This window comes from Podarcis tiliguerta (genome assembly GCF_965153285.1).
Source record: "Podarcis tiliguerta genome assembly, chromosome: 6".
NCBI classification, from domain to species: Eukaryota; Metazoa; Chordata; class Lepidosauria; order Squamata; family Lacertidae; genus Podarcis; species Podarcis tiliguerta.
In genome coordinates, this window is record NC_139539.1 from 41,146,365 (window position 1) to 41,166,841 (window position 20,477).

At 45.9% G+C, this 20,477-nt stretch overlaps 1 protein-coding gene across 2 annotated transcripts in view; it reads left to right on the plus strand.

Annotated features, from left to right (window-relative positions):
- PIK3C2B (phosphatidylinositol-4-phosphate 3-kinase catalytic subunit type 2 beta) overlaps positions 1-20,477 on the plus strand; it is an 87,718-nt gene that overhangs the window by 42,550 nt on the left and 24,691 nt on the right. For both annotated transcript variants that reach the window (XM_083445438.1, XM_083445439.1), the window contains exons 7-14: positions 844-923; positions 1,583-1,646; positions 5,195-5,341; positions 6,324-6,357; positions 8,183-8,378; positions 11,740-11,862; positions 16,847-17,014; positions 17,928-18,039. In XM_083445438.1, coding sequence (XP_083301564.1) covers positions 844-923; positions 1,583-1,646; positions 5,195-5,341; positions 6,324-6,357; positions 8,183-8,378; positions 11,740-11,862; positions 16,847-17,014; positions 17,928-18,039 — 924 coding nt within the window. The remainder of the gene's footprint in view (positions 1-843; positions 924-1,582; positions 1,647-5,194; positions 5,342-6,323; positions 6,358-8,182; positions 8,379-11,739; positions 11,863-16,846; positions 17,015-17,927; positions 18,040-20,477) is intronic.

Consider the following 20,477-nt stretch of genomic DNA (forward strand, 5'->3'; position numbering starts at 1 on the left):
AAGTATTTGCTTGCCAGTGAGCAACAGAACTGTGTGATGTCTCTGCCATTACTAGTACAGATGGAACATGTGCTCCATCTTGCCTAAGGTTGCAGGTCCAATGGTGGCATCTAGAGCACTGTCTGTTCCATCCATACTGGATCTGTTTCGATTATTGCAGCTTAAGGATCTGGGCAGCCAACCATCTGCTTCCTTGACCCTTGCTCATCTTGGATTCTTGGAGGGGGTTGAGTGGGTGGGTTCCAGGAATGATTGATGCCTCACTGGAGAAGGGGGAAGTACCATCTGCCTTGAAGGAGGCAATGTTGCTCCTCCTCCTTAAAAGGACCTCCCTGTACCCAGAAGTGTTAAACCACTGAAAGGTCCTCTCCTTCCATGTAACTCTCGGATTTTAAAAGTGGGTGGAACCGGAAGGGGGCTGGTCTGGGAGAGGGGATTCTCTTTGGCAGCCCCTACGTTGCAAAACCCCCTCCCCACAGAGGGGCGTTAGGCATCTTCACTGTTCAGCTTTCAGCAAATACTGAAGAGGTACCTATTAACTCTGGTTTTTTACACCTAAATTGTATATTTTTATGACCTGCACTATTTTTGTGATTGTAAGTTGTTTTGAACTGTTTCCACCCTGAGATCCTAGGGTGAATGATGGGTAATAAATAAAAAATAATAGTAATGCTAAGCCAGCCCATGGCTTAGCTGCGGCAGGACCAGGGGAGGAGCTCAGTAACCATGATTTTGCTCCAGGAACCTGCACGTTTCCTCATTCACACTAAGCCATGGTTTGCCTTAGCGTTACGTGCAAACGGAGTCAAGATGCATGTGAGTAATTAACCTTCACTTATGCAGGTGAACGATGACCAGAGTCCTTCCACGCTCAACCACTATGTTCACCTCCAGGAAAGGCCAATCAAGCAGACCATCACCAGGTAAAGATGAATGGAGAATCTCAGGGTCACGGGTTCAAGCCCCACGTTGGGCAAAAGATTCCTGCATTGCAGGTGGTTGGACTAGATGATCCTCGTGGTCCCTTCCAGCTCTGTAATTCTAAGATTTTATGGAGTGGCAGCAGCAGCAGCATACTTAGGGTGGCCTATGTAAAGCCAGTGCCTTTTTTTAAGGTGGTACTCAAGGGTACACAGTACCGGCACCTCTTTTTGTTGTTGTTAAAAAGTGTGGCACTTACTGTAACAACTTCATGGTGAGTACTGGCACCTATTTTTCTAGGAAAAAAGCACTGTGCCCCCCCAAACCCCCCAAAAATAGACCAAGTGCTGGAGTTCTTAATTTAGGCCTTCCATATTGAAATTCCTCCAGCCTCTTGGGAGAGAGGGCCCTGGCTTAATGGTAGAGCATGGCTTACATGCAGAAGGTCCCAAATTGAAGCCAAGCGTCTTCAGGTAGGGATGGAAAAGTCTTCCGTCTGAGAATCTCGGGAGACACTGCCAGTTCTGAACTAGGTGGACCAATGGCTTTGGGCTGCTGCTTAAGAACTCGCCTTGACAGAAATCCGTTTCCTCCATACGTACCAGCCGTTACTTGCTTCCTTTTTCTGTGCCAAGCTGTCTCTTGTTGTTTCTTCCAATAGGCAGGCCTTGAGTCTCCTCTTCGATACCTTCCACAACGAGGTCGATGCATTCCTAGCCGTGGAGGTGAGAGGATAGCATTGGGGTTAATGTTGTGGTTGAACGTACGTTGAACTATGCATATGGCTTTGGTGTGCTGCAAACGCCTCTGTGTTGGTGAATATTATTAGATGTAACCATTACACCTTTGGCATCTTCAAGCTATGAAATCCATCCATAAGGAAGCTTGTGATGGGGAACCCAGTAACCCTCGACCACTTTCCCTGAGACACCCTGATCGGCAGTCTTCCCATCACTTTCCTCCTAGCTTGAACCATTGCCCCATGTTCTTTGAGCTACATCTCCAGTTCCTGGTCTTCTTTGGCAGCAGTGAGATAAGAAGCACATAGCTTTGCACTTGCTTTGTCTGTACCCACTTTGGTATAAAACCCACCTTATTGTTTGGCAGTGAACAGTAGTGGCTGGTGGGGCAGCATAGACCCAGCTGTGTTGCTGAGCTTTCCAAAGGCTCCTGCCACTGCTGGTTAGCAAGAGGGAGGCTTGGCATGGTGTGGGCGCAGCAGTGGAGCCAATCCGATGTTTCTAGCACTGTGCCCACACTTTGCCAAGCTCCCTGCCACCATACCCCTCTCCCTCTTGGTAAGTGGCAGGGACATATGGCATAGGGAAGCCAGATCAGAATTGCTGCCCTGCTGGTCACTACTGCAATATAGCACCTGGTATGGGCATCACAGGTACGTTTGAAGATGCCCAATATAACAGACCATTGTATGATAGAAAGTATTTGTGAAAACATAGGCTAGGGTTAAATGACAATGCAAGTATTTTTCGACGCTGCAGTTTCCTCCAGGCCCTTCCCATTTCACTATGTTGCTCACATTGTTTCATTTCCTGCTTCAAGCTGATAAGGTGCTAGTTGTTTTTTTTACTGTTTTCGCTAGAGTGACGTTTGCTTTATAAAATAAATGCCCTGAACCTTGCTTCTCCCATCTCATCTGACAGTCCACTGCTTGCTTCTCCTCTTCCTCATTCCAGTCTTGAATCCTTCATGAGAGTCAAATTTCCCAGCGTAAGGTGAGGGCTGCCAGACACAAGTGTGCTTGGGACTACAGCCAAGAGGCGGATCTGCATAGCAGCGTTTGCTATCAGAGCAGAAAACAAACAGGGTGTAGTGAAGTGATCCCCAGGTTCTAATCTTGAAATTGTCAGCAGCAGCTTTTAACAGCAAGTTCCTACCTACTGTTTGTTTCAGTTTCCCTTCCCTTGCGATAAATACAGCCAAAAACATACTTGTGAAGGTAGGCAAAAAAGAAACCCAAGACGTTGTGAAGGTTAAATTTCTCATGACAGTAAAGGGATTCATATAGAGTTGGGTTTTTTTTCCATTTTGAAACCTCTACGTTATCGAGCACTTAATGTAGAGATTAGAATGTGTGTTTTAGATCTTGGGAGTAGTGAATTTAGCGAAAGGAAAGGGGTAAGCAGGAGACTTTGACAACCTTCTAAATTGCCAACACTGAGGTTGCCAGCACTTTATAATTCCAAAAAAATTATCAGGAGTAGTGGATTCAAGTCCTAGCTTAGCTTTGTGAACTCTAGCTTAGAGTGCAGGAACGATAATATATTCAACTGAGCAGATAGAATTGCCTTTAGACATCTCTTTTGTGTGTGTGATTGTCTGGTCCTTGCTAGTGATGAAGGTGAAGGGCTTTTTAGCAAACTGATTGGAACAAGAACTAGTTTGGTCCCTATCTGTGAAAGCACCCTCTTGCAGTCAGATCGCCATGACTGGGGGCAGAAAGTATGTGTGAGAGAGAGTGAGTGTGAGAAAGAAACCATTCTCCTTTCAAGAGGTGAGTCATAACAAAGCTATCTAGGAAATCTCAGCTGAATGGAATGTAGTTCACTAGTATGTAATCTTGAGGTGTGTGATGGATCCTGAAAATAACACATTTGAGAAATGAACAAGTTACTTGATCCTGTGGTTTTTGAGCAGGGAAAAGGAAAAGCTTTCTAGGTTCCAGTAGCTAGATTACTACTCTCTGAAGATTTTGCTCCCCCTGCATGGTCCTACATTATTTCTCCCTTCCTGCACGTTTGTATGGAAATGTATGTCTGTGTATGTACTACCTGCAGTGGGGGTTGGCAAGGTTTATCTTGCCTGGGCTGGATTGGTCCCGTGGAGATCCCTTTGTAGGCTGGATTGTGCGTGCGCCTGTGATTTCTGGTGTCTGCGCATGCGCAGACGCGATTTCTGGTGCCGCGGAAGTGAGTCCTCGCACCGCAGTGTGCCGGTTTAGCGCAGTGCGTGAGTGGGCAGCTCAGTTCCAGGGCAGCTCGTGAGCCGGTCAAATGACCTCCGCGGGCTGCTTCTGGCCCATGGGCCTTAGGTTGGTGACCCCTGACCTACCGTGTCATAGGCTGAATACCAATTGCTGGGCATAACAAGGGAGAGCTGGTTGCTGCTGTCTCACATCCTGCTTGCGCGCTTTCCATTGGTATTTGTTTGGTCACTGTGACAACAGGATGCTGATCCTCTTTCTGGCCCTAACCCCCCCACTCTTCCACAAGCTTTTGCTAGAGCAATTGTCAGCATGGCATCCTTCCTTCCAAATGAAAAAAATAATAAAAAGTTAGCGGTATGTGCAGTGCAGCTGGAAAACTGTAGGTCCATTCTTCTACATCCTCTATAGTGCTGACTGTTGACTCTTTTGCCCCTGCAAACCATATACTGCAGAGTTTTATCAATCCAATGGATTATAGAGCTTCATGTGCAACAAGCAACAGTGCCCCTTAGTGGCACTTCTACCTATTTGTTCTGAGGTTCCCAGGCTGAAATTATATTGGTGGAAGGAGCTGGTAATATCAAATGGCTTCATGGGTTCCAGGAAACTTGGTGTTGACGTTAGGACAGTAGTTCCATCAAAGCAGGACTTTGGAACGGAAGTCCAAGGCCCTATTACTTGCACTAGTGCATCAGGACATGCCTGAACACAACAGAGTAGCTGCTTTATTTCTCCCAATCCTGTTATGTTGAAAGCCAATCTTAAGATGCAGAGCTGGTGGCCACGATATGGAAATGATGATGATAAAGACCCATTTGTCTTCCACTTTTATGACATTGGTTGAGTTTGGGGTAAAAGGAGTATGAACAAACTCTTTTGTGCTTTGTTGAGCAGCTCTCTAAGATCTGCTGGAGTTGATAGGCTCCTCTTTATGTTCTCTTTGGTCAGACTCACACAAGGTACTGGGATTTTACTGCAGAATAATCACCGAGTTTATGTCCAGGGAAGCCAGGTTTAGTGATAAGGCAGTTAAGGAAGAGGTAGATAAGTGAAGTAAATTTATGGCGGGGTTACTACTCTCATTCACCCTAGATCAGGGGTTGGGCACCTGTGCCCTCCAGATGTAGGGCTCCAACACCCATCACATCCAGCAAGCATGGCCAGTGGTCAGGGATGATGGAAGTTGTAGTCTAGCAACAGTTTGAGGGCTGCTGATTCCCACCCCATGCCCTAGATGCTGGCTATACGCACAACTCTTTGAGGTGGCACATTGTGTTTTGCTCTATGTGCTGTTACCTTGAGACATGAGACTTTCAATTCTTCATCCAGGGAGACGTCCAAGTGAAGGCAGAACGAGTGATCCAGTCTGTCATGGCCATTTGCAATGCTCTGGCTGCTGTGGAGTCCCAGGAGATCACTGCAGCCCTGAATCAACTGCCACCCTGTCCGTCTCGCATGCAGCCCAAAATCCAGAAGGTGAGAAGCAGAAGTTGGTGTCAGGAAGCAGCAATATTTAATCTGAGTGCCTAAGCTAAATATGAGAGAAAGAGGAGAGTAGAATTATTTTAGCAGACTCTTCCATTTGCTAAAAAGATGTAGCTAAGAAAGGACAAAAAGTGCCCTTGTGACAACTTAGTTTTTAGTGTCACACTTGACACTAAAAAGCACATTTGAGATTCTCTTTTTTGCCATATGTGAATACTGTTAAGGCAAGATAGCTGTGGACAAAAATTCAGGTGTGAATTCTAGCCAGTGTAAAGTTTTTGCATTCACACTGTGCACTGACTTTGAGCACACCTGATTTAAACCTTGCGTGTTAATTTGACCTTGGACAGTTTTGTTGCTGATAGCCTTGCTGCGTCCAATATGGAGTGCATATTTTAAAATGCCCTCTTCCAGTACATTCTCAGGAGCTGGATCTGCCTAAAGTGCCATTACATTGGCTGGTGCTTTCCGTTGCAGCAAAAAGTAGAGCCTTTTCAGCAGTGGATCAGCTATTTGGAACTCCCTAGGTCCTTTGTTCTTTGCACTCAGAGAACATTCAGAGACTTTTCCCCTTTTCAGAAAGCTTTTTAATTATGTGGATGGATTTTCAATCAAGTTTTATTTATTTATTTTTTAAAAAATAGTTCTTGAATTTCTCTTTGTTTTAATGGGCTTTGTGTGTATCTTCTGGAATTTTATTTTATTGGTGGCTTTTAAAATGTTTTTGGTCGTAAGTCTATTTTTTAGCTTCTGGACAGAAGCAAGGAACACACATTTTACAATAAAGCAATAAAGTAGTTAGAATTTTCTCCAAACCTGGGAAAATGTAGCTGCTATTCCCACAGTTGGATAGCTTGAACTCCTGGGAGTGGAAATATATTGACATATGTTATATAAAGTGTTGCTCAGAGTTGCTTGCCTTTCAGTCTGATTTTCATAAAATATTTCTCCTCTGGTTTCTCTTTCCTGGCAGGATCCAAAGGTTTTGGCCATGAGGGAAAACAGAGGTAATAATTTCTCTTCTCCTGTTGTTGCTATTGAATTTTGAAGGCTTTTTACTTTCCACTGTCTCCCAAGTGCACTTTTCCAGTTATTGCATACTGTTATTTATTGAACAAATTATCATCATCATCATCATCATTAGCCTTTTGAATCTTCAGCTTAGACATCTTGAGTCCCTAGAGTTGCTATTCCATTAACCAGACTTTTCAGAGCAGGGTGGTTTCCTAGTAATAATGAAAATTCAAACCTGATTTTCAAAAATATTGAAGCCCCAACTACACTAAAGACCTTGAGGGATTGCGCTTCAGGGTCAAAGTAAACATAATGTGGGAGATCCTTGAACAGGAACCTCTGCAATGATTTTTTTATATAAAAAACAGTTGAAAGGAGGTGTAGGACCCTTTAGACCATGAGAGACATCCTTCCAGGCCATTTTACCAATGGAAAGTGATCCTCACCCACCCACTGGCAAGCTACTTCTTGCAACACAAGGCAAAACCATATATTTGGCTATAACTTTTGATAGAATACAGATAATTGAACAACTTTTGTTGCATTGCATTCTTCATTAAATTATCTTTCCACTGGTATATAATTTTATGGCATTACTCCAAAGAAAGTGGTGTTACGAGCCATCAGACTTTGGAAATATACTTTTTCCAAAATGTTTCCACAATTTTGGCCGCTAGTGTAGAGACCTGTATGTTTTGGCCTGTGTGGCAAATGGTAGCTTTTGGTTTTTGTCCCGAGAAGTGGAAAGGGGCTTGTATCTGTAGATGACCCCCAAGATCTTTCCAAATCTGAAATTCTATTGTCTGTGCTTGTCTTCTGGTATCCCTATCTTAATGGAGACAAAGGAACTTCAGGAGTAAAGGAATAAACTTTAGGATAGAAGTGGGATTAAGTAACTTGTGTAGGAGCTACAAAGTGATGCATGCTGACTTCATCTGCAGCGCCTGTAGCCCTGCCAGTTGTACACCTTTATAAATGTTTGTTTGTAATCATTTATATATATGTATGTATAATTTATAGTATAATGTTTAGATTTGTACTTCAGTCTAAATGCATTATTAAGGTGGCATAAAGTAAAAAAATAAAATGTTATTAAATGAAATGCCACAAACACATATACACCAATATTTATTTGCTAAGTTAATTCAAATTCTGCTGCAAGAAAAACCAATTTCAGTAACCTGTATAAATTATGGTAATTAAGCAGCCTTTTTAAGAAAGCAAATCTCTTTCCACTGTAGCTGTAAAGGGAGTCATGTGTGAATGGATGCATGCAGAGTCATGTAGAGGCCTGTGGGTAGGCTGAGCAAGATTTTATGATGACCAGGAGGCAGGGCTTCAATGCTTTGCAATAATAATAATAATTTATTTATTTATTTTATTATTATTTATACCCCACCCATCTGGCTGGTTTTCCTCAGCCACTCTGGGCGGCTCCCAGCAGAACACTAAAAACAGAATAGAACTTCAAACATTAAAAACTTCCCTAATATCTGCTTGCTCACTTCAGATTAATAGAAGCAGAGTAAATTACGCAAAATAAGCAAATTTATGGAGCTATCTTAATATGTATAACGCACACAGGACTTTTCTTGGTGCCAAATGCTGGTTTCTTTTTGGAAAAGCTGCAGACTATCACAGCCCTGCAGAGAGGGACCTATAGGAGTCATAGGGAATTTCCAGAAAGGGTTAGCAACTTTGAAGGTTGGAACTTGGCAGGCCTTCCTGTTGTCAGAGTATCTGCCAAGCATATTTGCTCTGTGGGGGCATATTTGTGAGGTTTCAAAGTGCTTCTGTCAACTCCCACCCCCCTTACAGAGAAAGTTGTGGAAGCTTTGACGGCTTCCATCTTGGATCTGGTGGGGCTCTACTGCAACACGTTCAATGCCGACTTCCAGACCGCGATTCACGGGAACCGAAAACATTGCCTCTCCCAAGAGGCCCGGCTACTCTCCTGCCCCCTCTCCTTCACCGTCTATGCCACTCACCGCATACCCATAACCTGGGCGGCAAGGTAAGCAGCGACGTCTTTTCTCTGGCGCCAGGGAGGGATCATCTGACACTTCGCATTAGATCTTGGGATCAAGTGTGTGTACATACATAGCAGCCATAGTGGGGGCATTATACGTGTTTGGATCAGGACTGTGCAAAGGTGCAACTCCATTTTCCTGATTTATACACAGATATCCCTGAAGTTTCTGCTTCCACAGCACACAGATGGTTATTATGCGTTGGAGCACCTCTGAACTAGTTGTGTCACCCTGGTCAGAAACACATATTGACCTGGCAGGTTCACACATCACAGTAAGCCAAGCTATGATGGGACAGTGCAACTGTGTTGGCTCCTAGGCAGGAAATTTCAGCTGTTTTGCTCTTCCATAGTCCTTTTCACTCAGGACGGTGTGGCAGCTAAACCAAGGTTTGGCTTAGTGTGTCATTGGAACCTGAGATTGTGGTTAAGCTTTACAGCACATAGTTAAGGGGGAGAGAGCTTTAACTATGACAACACACTAAACCAAACCTTGGCTTAGCTGCTGAGCTAAAAAGACAAGCAAAGAGCAAAGCAACTGTCTCGTCCTCCATGGGAGCTCACACATTCATCCTAAGTCATGGCTTGGGCTCAGCATTACGTGTGAACACAGCCATGCTGTTTATCTTAACCATTTCATGACTTCCTGGTTATAGTTCAGATTCCGTTTGGCTGCCCGAGGTCACCATCAGTGGGGAGAAATTGTTTCAACCTTTACTGGCTAAATGAAGCCAATTTGCCATTTAAATCCAAGATCAGCTTCATGGATTCAGTGTCGCATATTCCCAGCCCCTTTGCTCCCCCAATTCTGACAAGTTCTTAGAAATCATGCTGGTAGGGATTTAAGCAAACACAACATTTTGTACTCTACGCATTTCCCCTCGGAAGAATGAGGCTGGCTAGCTGAGGTCAGACGACTAGAGGAAAGCTTGCCTATAAGGGAGTTGGCTGATCTTACTCTTGTTCAGGGCTGTTTTTGGAGGCTCCCTGGAATGCTCTGGGAGAATCCTTTGGTCTCGGCACCCCGCCTCCCTGGCTCGGTCCTACAGACAGTGACAGATGGCTGCTTCTCAGCCTGGGCTCTTGCCCCTTCAGCCAATGACTGAGTGGAAGGGAATCGCTTAATGGATATAGGGACAATAGGAAGTCTGGGCAGGGAGGAGACATTCCTTTGTAAGCAGCCTTTTGCTTGTGTGTTTGTGTTTCTCTAAAGGCACGGAGGCAGTGCCTGGGAGGTGCCCCTTGGTAATCCACATCCCCAGCAGCAGACACATGCAAGTGGGGTGGGGGGGGGGAGGGTCGGGGTTGGGGAAGTGATGGCAACATTAGCCGCCGCCCCTCCAGGGACCTCTTGCCTTTGTACCATCCTTAATGTATTCCAATGAGTGACTCTGAACAAAGGCAGTAGCCTGGGAAATCCAGGCCTGTCTTGACCTTCGTTGCCCCGCAGCCCTCCCTGCATCATCGCTTGGCACCTGTCACATGGCCGGTCCTTCTGACAAGAGCACCATGTGATGGCATTCTCCGTGGTGTATGTCAATCCAGCTGGCTGGGAAGGAAGTTGGGAGAGTGTCTCTGAAAAGAGCACAGCCTGAGGAAAAGACTCTAGGCTTGGCTTGTTGGGTGTGTGTGTGACAACTGCCACCTTCTAGCCCCCTCTCCCTCAGTCAACAGCTGGAAATGGATTGAGTTCTGCCATTGAGCAGACAAAAGGGTTTCTGCTCAAATTTGTGTCCAGTTTGTGGGAGTTAAGTCAGGGGTAAGAAACCGTCTGACTTGAAATTGCAACCTTGCCTTGGAGGATAGGCTGTTGATGGCTGCCAACCACAGTAGCTGTTTTCTATCTCTGCTGTCAGAGGCGGTGTGACTCTGAATACCAGATGCTGAAAATCATAGGTGGAGAGAGTGCTGCTGCAATTGGGTCCTGTTTGCAGACTTCCCTCTGGTTGACCCCTGTGAGAACAGGATGCTGAGCTAGGCAGACCTCTGGCCTGGTCCAGCAAGCTTTTCTTATGACCAGAGTTTTAAGAAGAACATGGTTGGCACAACCCTCTTTTCATAGCCCTATTGTTGCTTGTTGTCAGGGAGGAAGTGCCTAGAATCAGTCTGTGGATGCAGGGCATTGACTCTAAGCTTGTAAATGTATAGGTGTATAGAAATCTGATGATTTCTGCTGTGGCAAAAACATAGAAGAGGAAGTTATTAATTAGCCATTGTTTTATTTTAGTATTTTAACATTTAATGACTGTTATTTTTGAAGACCGCCCCAGAAGGGTGGAAAAACGCAATAAATAATTCAACCATTTCACTCAAGCATCTTAGTAAGCTATGTAAGTGAAGCTGACAGTATTTTGAACAGTGGGTTAAAATACCAGTATTTTTGCCTTATGTCTGTCTGCTGGGCATATTTTACATCTGCGCAATGCAGCAGGAGCAAGAATATTTCTGGCATGTGGGAAATAAGCATGACACTCGGTAACGTACATGTTGACTATTGTCTTATAACATGTGGTGTTATAAAAGGTCCTTGCCCCAAGTGGCATACAATCTAGAAAGCAATGCCAGAATAACAGCAGAGGAAGGAAAGGGGAGTAGAGGTAAACAGGGGAAAGAACATGTGAATATTGCAGTTGCAATACTGAATAGGGTATTGAGGATTCAAGGATTGCATCAAGGGGGTTCGTGGGAAAATGTATTCATGTTTTGAATATCCTCCAAGGCTCTTTCCAACCCCAAGGCTCAAAGGTGGTTAACTGTAGACTGTAATGCAAACATAAAATGTCCTGTAAAAATGCTGCTGAAACAAACAAAGCAGCACAGATTGTAACCCTGCCCCAGTCTCTCTATCTCCCCCCCCCCCCCAAAAAAAAACAAAAACTGAGCTGAAATAAAAGATCTAGCAAGGCTTCTGGCCTTGATGAGTCTCAAGGGGCGGACGAGAGGTTTCGTAGTTGGGGGTCATCTACCGAGTCAGGATGCCTCTAATCGAATGGACAAGATTTGTGCCTATCAACCAGACTTGAACCATCTGGGGTTTGCCTGCCATTCATTCATTCTCCTTTGTGTGAGGGCTGGGGGGAGCCGGGGAGTTCTAGGTGGGGCTGTTCCAAGCTTCAGATTAAAACAGATTCTCACCAATGACTCAGCTGCTGAGTTTGAAATAAATCAAGTCAAAGTATTTATTTCATGGGTTCCTCCTGTTTGCTATTTGACTGCAGCTAAGAACTGTAGCAGGCTGCTTCCTCCCAGCCCCTGCCTCCAGTCTTTCGGAGATCAAGAGCTTTTCTTTCTGCTCTGTGAGATAACAAAAATTTACCCATCTCTCCTCCCCTCCTTTTTTTTACAGCTATGAAGATTTCTATCTCTCCTGCTCACTCAGCCATGGTGGCAAAGAGCTCTGCAGCCCCTTGCAAACCCGAAAAGCACATGTGTACAAGTATCTCTTCCATCTCATCATCTGGGACCAGCAGTAAGGCACCTCCCCACCTGCCCTCCCCTGTCTGTGCCGAGAAGGGTATAAAGGAAAGGGTGGGAAAGCAGCTGGAGAAGGGCGATCTCATGTGTTTTTAATGCAAGTTGATAAAGGAGGTGGATGAGAATTAACTCTCCCCGGCTTGTAGCTACATAGCTTTGCAGGCAAAAAAGTCCCAGTTTTCAATCTACAGAGTGAAGAAGCTGTGTAGGGTGAAGGGGGTTCTTAATCTATTGCTACTTTTAATTTATCTGCTCTACATCAGCCTACCCTACCTCACAAGGCTTCAAGCCCTATGGTAAAGGTAAAGGGACCCCTGACCATTGGGTCCAGTCGTGATTGACTCTGGGGTTGTGGCGTTCTTCTCGCTTTATTAGCTGAGGAAGCCGGCGTACAGCTTCCGGGTCATGTGGCCAGCATGACTAAGCCGCTTCTGGCGAACCAGAGCAGCACACAGAAACGCCATTTACCTTCCCGCCGGAGCAGTACCTATTTATCTACTTGCACTTTGACGTGCTTTCAAACTGCTAGGTTGGCAGGAGCAGGGACCGAGCAACGGGAGCTCACCCTGTTGCGGGGATTCAAACTGCCGACCTTCTGATCAGCAAGTCCTAGGCTCTGTGGTTTAACCCATAGCACCACCCACGTCCCTCAAGCCCTATGAGGAAGACATAATATGTGTGTGTGTTTGAATGGAGTGAGGTATGGCCCACAGGTCCCCCATCCCTGCTGTAAAGCAACACGTGCATTATAAATTAGTAATGTAAACCAGTGATCCCTAAAAAGCATGCAGCAGCTATCAGCAGTAAAGCAGGGCTACCACTCTGTGTGGTTGTGTATGTGTAGTTTGGCCTTCCCGTCTTACAGTGCTGGTTTTGCAAGGTGCATCTCCTGGCAAACGCCGTAATGTCTGAAGAGGAGAGATGCAGGTCCGTAAGGCAGCAAAGGGACAAGCGAAAGGCACATGCCAGGGAACTAGGACTGCCTGTGGCTTTTGGCGCATGTCCACTGGGTCTCCTCTTCGATCTTCACTGGGGCTTCCTGGGGAGACAGATAGTGGGAAAGCAGCCAGCTCATCTGCTGTGTAAAGCGTGACTCGGTCCCTCACTTCTTTTGTGACTCCACAGAATCGGCCCCGCATGCCTGGACAATTCCCTCCCACAGGCAGAAGTTTGAATCTGAGAACCTGGCAAAATAACTTCCGATGGGTGTAGGATTGCAGAGGAGTGGGAGCGGGTGTCATCTCCCAAGACCTCGTTGCTTTACACTGTGCAGTTGCTGAAGGGGAAGGGAACTTGATCCTAAAATAGCCTGGGCAGCAGGAAGGCTGCTGGCCACCCCCCTCTCCACTGAGGTCCAGTAACATTTGACGTTTTTTCTAGGCCAGCAAGAGGAGATGGGGGTGGAGGTGGGAAATAGATAATTTTAGAAGCTGCCTGTCCTGCAGAAGGAGGCACAGTGAAGCTACATGGAGAGTGTTGCCTCAGCTCCGCTCAGTGTGAGTGCTTTATTCAGTGGATGAGCCCCAGGATGGGAACAACCCAAATGAGGAGCCCGCCATGTAGCAGTTTTCCTGCTGGCCCTTAGCTGCACAAAGGGCTTTCAGGCATGTGCAGCACGCCTCTGGGCGGGTATCAGACCGCGCTGATCTGGCACACTCCCCAGCTTTGCTAACACTACGGGATCGACTCAGGGGACTGGCTGGTGGTCCTTCCTGTTAAGATGTCTGAATAGGAAAGGGAAACTCCCTTGGACAAGGTTAGTGCTCATGTGCCTCCCCCAGCTCCTCCCAGGAAAGCTCCAGATGGAAATGGGCAATGCAGGGCGCTTGCACTCCCTCTTGCAACCGGAGACATCCTTGCACAGCTTCCTCTGAAGCCGGCCTCACTGTATCTCCAAAGCCTGCTTTTTAAAAAAGAAAAACCCCCACCGCACAACCCTGGAGCATATGAAATGTTTAATAAAGCATTTCTGAACACATGCAGTGTGTCATTTCCTCAGCATTTAGTAATGAGCATGTCAGTTATTTGAGGGGAAGCCTTTTGGAAAGAAGGTGTTTTCCTAATCTTTATACAGCACCGAGAAAATCTTGGGTATTTTATTAAGAGTAGTGGTAGTTGTGGGTGATTAATGTATGACTTCCAAACATGCTTGAGCCCCAATACCACTCATTCTAAGAGTGGCAAGCCTGTGTGGTTCACTAGCCAGATGCTTGGATTTTTTTAAGCTGGGTCACCTTGCTTCAACTCCCTGTTCAGTCATGGACTTGAGTAATCCTAATCAAGTTACTACCTGTAAAGCTAAAATAGTGATTTGTGAGGACAAATAAGGGGGCCTTCACTGTAAAGGCCCTGCCCTTTATGATGAGCTAGAACAACCTCCTTCAACCTGGTGTCTCTCTTCGAGGTGAGTCTGGTGGCATCAGGTTGGGGAAGGCTGAACTAGAATATCTGGGTGGAGGGGTGTGAAGGAAGATGAGCACATTTGTTTCAAGGACTCTTGGAAAGCAGCTTTTAATCTCTGTATACAGGCAGTGGCTTGAAGTTATGAATTTCAGGACTCTATAACAGATATCTGCCGACTCAGGTACCTACACTTGGTCATAAATATACATATCAGTATATTTAAGATGTGGCATCTCCTTCAATAGAGGCTTGGTGGCAACCTATCCAAGATGTGTAGGAGCTGATTTCCAGCATCAACAGTGGGTTGAAGTGGATCACCCTTTCAACTTTATGATTCTATGCAATGTCTAGGGAGGAAAGTCTGCACCCTAACACTGAACATGTTTGTAGCGTCATGGTGTGTCCTGGCGTGTTCTCGTCCAGTGGGATGCGGGTGGTGCTGTGGTCTAAACCACTGAGCCTCTTGGTCTTGCCAATCAGAAGATTGGCGGTTCAGATCCCCGTGAAAGGGTCAGCTCCCGTTGCTCTGTCCCAGCTCCTGCCAACCTAGCAGCTTGAAAGCATGCCAGTGCAAGTAGATAATTAGGTACCGCTCTGGCGGGAAGGTGAATGGCGTTTCCGTGTGCTCTGGCTTCCATAACAGTGTGTGGACAAATGCCGACTCCCTCGACCTGAAAGTGAGATGAGTATCACACCCCATAGTCACCTTTGACTGGATTTAAACGTCCAGGGGCCCTTTACCTTTTACCTTTTAGTTCCTGCCCTTTCACTGAACTGCTGCTTCTCAATGACCCCTGATCACCACTTTATAATTTTTCCTTCTGTATCTCTGATCTTCAAGAAGGGAGGTCCTCGGCTCTGCTTATCTTTCCCCTTTTCCCTTTGTTCCGATGAGAAGGACCAGCCTACTTCTTTCTCCTGCCAGGAGTGACTTGAGCCAGAAGCTTATGTGTCATGCAGTGCACTTTTTTAAAATTTCCATTGCTGCATAGCAGGGGTTCAGACGCTGAGCGTTAGAGCAGTGATAGTCTTTCAACATGACCTATTTCTCCTTTGGCTGCAGCTACAGTCTGAAGAGGAATAATAATAATATGAGCTTGGGTGGTGGTTGTGCTGTGTATGTCCTGGACGTGTATCCTACTTTCCTTCCTTTCTGCATTTTTGTGGGGAGAAATGAAATGCAGAAATACAACACATATAGGCTAAGCCACACAACTGGAGAAAAGTTAGAGATGGACGAGAAAAGAGCAGGAGGAGGATTTGTTACAGCCAAAGCCTGTAGGGCAAGTTGGGCCGTTTGAGCAGGTCCTCTGCAAAGTGGTGGTTCCCCTCCTATGCCACTGGGTGCCCTGGTGATTAAAAGGGGGCTTAGGGCACCAGTGGGCCCTTCTGAGGAACTGGGGTTTGCCCAACCAGATGAGGACCCCACATGCTGGTACTCAGCCTCCTATAGGACATGGAATCATAGAATTGCAGAGTTGGAAGGGACCCTAAGGGTCATCTAGTCCAACCCCCTGCAATGCAGGAATCTTTTGCCCAACGTGGGGCTCGAAGCCACGACCCTGAGATTAAGAGTCTCTTCTGACTGAGCTATACTGCAGATTTAAAGCAGGCTTAATAGTAATTTTCTTTCTCCAGGCAATCCTGGGATATTTCCGCACCCTCCCCAAACAATATCCCTTGAGATGCAGCTTGTTGGACATAACGTTCATTGAAATCCAGTTGTTTGGTGTCTTAAAACTGTGCTTCATTGTTCCCACGTTCCCACTCTTGACTGCCTCAGAGCCTTGAGGTGTTGCTTATCTTTGAAACCCAGACAGAGAAAACGAATGTTGATGGCGGCACACTAGGCCCGGTGTCCCTATAGCTGTAGGATTAAGGCAGTAGAAATAGGTTTCCTTGTGGAAAAGAGATAACAAAATGACACATTTACACAAGTCGCACTCTCTTTGTATCTTTCATTTATGTACGGTATGTGTGAGTCTGCATGCACACACACATGGATCCAATTCTGAGCAGTAATTTATTGTGTTTGTCATACATTTGGATGCTTTGCATTTTTATTTTTATTTTTTGCAATTGGGCCTTGAATGCAAATGCAAGCGAGGGAAAGGAGGAAAGAAGCACTGGCTCAAAACTGGCTGAAGTGCACAACCTTCCTACAGGGTGAAACAAGGTCTTATGTGGCCGAATCTTAGCAAGTGCTGGATTTATGCCAGAAATACACTGATTCAGCCACTGATGTTTGGCACTGTCTTTCAGTGTCTGCTCAGAACCAGTCAAATGGAAACCACCGTCACTTACCTCATAGCAAATGGCATAATTCCACCGCCCCCTCCTCAAAGACTTTGCGTACTAACCATGCAGCAGCACAGCCTTCTCCAGCCTGATGGCCTACAGATGTTTTGTCGCTGCAACTCCCAGTAGCCCCAGCAAGTACATGTGCAATACATCTGGAAGGTACCAAGTTGTTGAAGGCTGCGCTGTAGTGTAAGTTATTTTATTAGATAGTTGCTTCTTCGAGGGAAATGGATGTTAAGCTGTCGTTCTTGCTCATTGGCTTCTACTTCTTCCAGAATCTGCTTCCCGGTCCAAGTGAATCGCCTCCCGCGAGAGACTCTCCTGACAGCCACGCTCTATGCCATTCCAATCCCGCCTCCCGGGAGTTCTTCCGAGACCAACAAGCAGCGCCGGGTCCCAGAGGTTTTGGGCTGGGTCACCACACCGCTCTTCAACTTCCGGCAGTACGTGTGCCTGCTTCTGTGTGGGAGAGTTGCTCGGGAGAGAATAAGCAGTGTAGCTTTCCGGGACATCTGTTTGGGATGCGTTCCAAAGGGGCAGGCCGTGTCAGCCTGTTAGATCAAATGCAAAAGAAGAGTCTTTTGTCAACTAGCGGCCACTTCATCAGTTGCATGAAGCGTTGTCCTCAGCTGACAAGGGACATATGCACACATATCCAGATATGCTGGTGCAAGTGGGGGAAATGGCACATGGTGAGGCCAATATGGCGCAAAAGTCCCTGAACTGCAACAGGCACAGGTCTGCCGTTACTGAGCAAGGCATGAGTTGATCACAGTCGTCATCTAACAGCAGCAGTAGCTTCCTAGTCAGTCGTCCTAGTCAATTTCTGTTCTGTTCCAATTGCACATGTGTAGTGTAGTGGGAGAGGAAACCCTGGCCTTGATTAAGTCTTCAGTGAATAGAATCAGATTTGCAGACCATAAGTGACCCAGGGGATTGAATAGAGTTGTGGGCTATTACATGCTTGGTGCTTAAGGTCACTCTGTTCCTAATAGCCCCTTTTAAGAAAAAGGCAACTGCTCAGGAAAGCAGGCCAGCGAAAGGGTCTTGAGTGATCATGTGAGCAGGATCATATAGTGGCTAGAGAGAGAGAAATTCAGGAGCTGACCCTCCCTAATTTGTAGAGAGAGGTCCTAAGAGGAGCAATTCAGGGTTCGTCAGTCCAGCCATCTTCTTCCAGATAGCTAAGCAATGGAGTGTGGTAACAGAAAACAACCCCAATGTTCTGTGGGGTGATTTGCTTTGATAATTGTTTTTTTGTTGGCTCTGCTTTTGCTAACTGGGTCTTCTTAACTACTACTAGAGCCTGAATCTGGTGCTAATGTCTGTTTTTCTTCTGCGTGTGCATCCGTGCAGGGTCCTGACCTGTGGACGGAAGCTCCTGGGTTTGTGGCCAGCGACTCAAGACCCGTCTAGTGCCAGGTCAAGTGCTCCCAACTTCAACCAGCCTGACAGTGTTATTCTGCAGGTAAGTCTCTTCCTTGGGCTCTGTCACCACACATAGACAACCCTAATGTACTTTGTTTGTGGCTCTTATTGTTTGCCTCTTGAGAGTGGGGATCCAGCACTACTCACTGAAAGGTTTAGCTTAAGCTCTTATTCCACTATGTGCTGAACTTAGTATCAGGATAGGGCTGTATTGATTTATGGACTTATCCAAGCAATGGCAAAATAATTGGGGCTAGTAATAGTCCCAATTAGTATTAGTCCCAATCCACTGAGAGTGGCACAATATCGAGAGTGGCACATAAAAGATTGAGAAGGGGAATAGACTTTTCTGAACAGGGGGAGAGAGGCACTCCACTATTGGAAAGGGGGGGGGGGTGTTTAGTTGTTTTTAAGGTAATGGCATTGCAGGAGATTGCTATGGGGAGTCATAGCATATGTATAAGTTTTTAATGTTTGATATTTTATTGTGTTTTTAATATTCTATTGGGAGCCACCCAGAGTTGCTGGGGAAACCCAGCCAGATGGGTGGGGTATAAATATATTATTATTATTATTATTATTATTATTATTCATTCTCTGTTGAAGGGAGGGTTCATGTACTGAAGCACTACAGCAATGGCAACTCAGCCTTATATATTTAAAAGCACATATAATCCTTTGAAAAAATTCATAAAACGGTGCAAACAGGAAGGAAGAAGGCACATCTTATTAGCTGTGGTGTAATGGCCACTTCAAGTCACAGTCGTTAGTTGCTACGAGGGGGATAAATGACACTTTCTCACTAGCCAAGGCTGGTTGGTGGTGGAATAAATGGCATTTTCCTAACAGCTACTGTGAATGACATTGGATTCCTTGCTACAACTACTTATTTGTTGCGTATTCATTCATTGTACAAATATTTGAAGTAAATTATAAACTGTGCAATTCTGTGATAAGACGATTCTCTGAAAAGGCTTGGATTCCAGTTTTTGGTTGATCTGGTAAAAAATGGGATAGGGAGAACTTTTCTCCGAATAAGCCTAGTGCTTGGATGTATGAGATTGTCCTCTAGTAAATTCTAACCCCAAAATGATTATGCCAGTCTTTAAGGTGCTACAGGACTTTTTGTTGTAAAGGGGAAAGTGACTGAAAGGTGACTTATGGAGGCCTGATTTTGCATAGGCTGTAGTCCTAACAATGTCTACTCAGAAGTAAGTTCAATTGAATTCAGTGGGGCTTAAGATTGCAACCTGATACTGCCATTTTGGGAAGCTCTGTCTCTCTGGGCCTTGGCACCCTGAAAATCCTTGAGCTAAGGAGTTGCAGTAGATCTGTGACCCAAAGCACTTGCCTAGTCCCAACACAAGCATACCATTCTCTATTTTTCTTTCTTTCTTGGATTCATCTATTCTATCTGTCTCTCCTCTGGCTTCAATGTCTCCCCGCCCCCCTCCTTTTCGCTCATTTCGGTCTTCTTTTCCCCTCCCCTCCCCTGCACTTGCTAATATCCTTTTGGCTTTGAAGCTAGATGGCAGGACCCCAAGCCTGCTGCTTAGGGTGTGGACAGAAGGAATGGAGGGAGAGGCCAGTGCCGATGAAGTGGAGATTTGGCAGCGGGAGGGGGTGGGGAGCTGGATCCAGCTGGGCTGGGTCTGGAGAGGTTCTCCCCTGGGTCATATCGTGTGCACTATCCTCCTTCCCTGCTGATTTTAAGCGAGCAGAAGGATTATTACTAAGCATCCAAACCAGGCCCTGCTGGAGCTTCAATTACTTCCCTTCCCTAGCCTCCCTTCCCTTCTGTTGCAGTTCCCCGACCTGCTTGTATGGGACTGATTTCTTTGGCACGCAACCAAACGACTGGTTTTTCTTTTCCAAAGCCACTTACAAACCCATCGAGTTTTGTTTATTTATTCATTTTAAATTCAAGCTGTTGCCGGTAATCCCCTAAACGCTGCTGCTGCTGCTGCTAAGGACCATTGAGTAAATGATGCACATTGCCGGTGGCGCCATTGCATCCCATCCCATCGTGGCTTTTCCAGTCCAAAGCTGGGTGTGGTTGCGACTTTCTAAGGCTCAAGAAAGACTGAGCTCATTTTCCATCTTTCCTTTTGAAAGATTTCAAGGAAATGTCCTGTTAAACTCATCCATGGCTCCAAACCTTGATACACTATAGGCTTATATAGGGCTTCCCCAAGCAATATGGAGGTCAGCAAATTGCTGCCACTCTAAAGCATGGACAGTGAGTATCTAATTCAAGAAGGGGTCGGACTGCAACTCCTATCCTCCCTGGCTACACTTGGCTGGGTCTGATGGGAGTGGCAGTCCTGCACTACATGGAGAGTACAGGCTCCTCACTTCCAGTCTAATGCCTGTGCTGTCTGCCTAAAAGAAGCCAGGGATAGTGCATGCCTTGTGGTGGCTCTTGGTGTCTCATGGCATCCGAAAGAAGGAAGGTTAAACGAAAGGACCAGCTCTGTG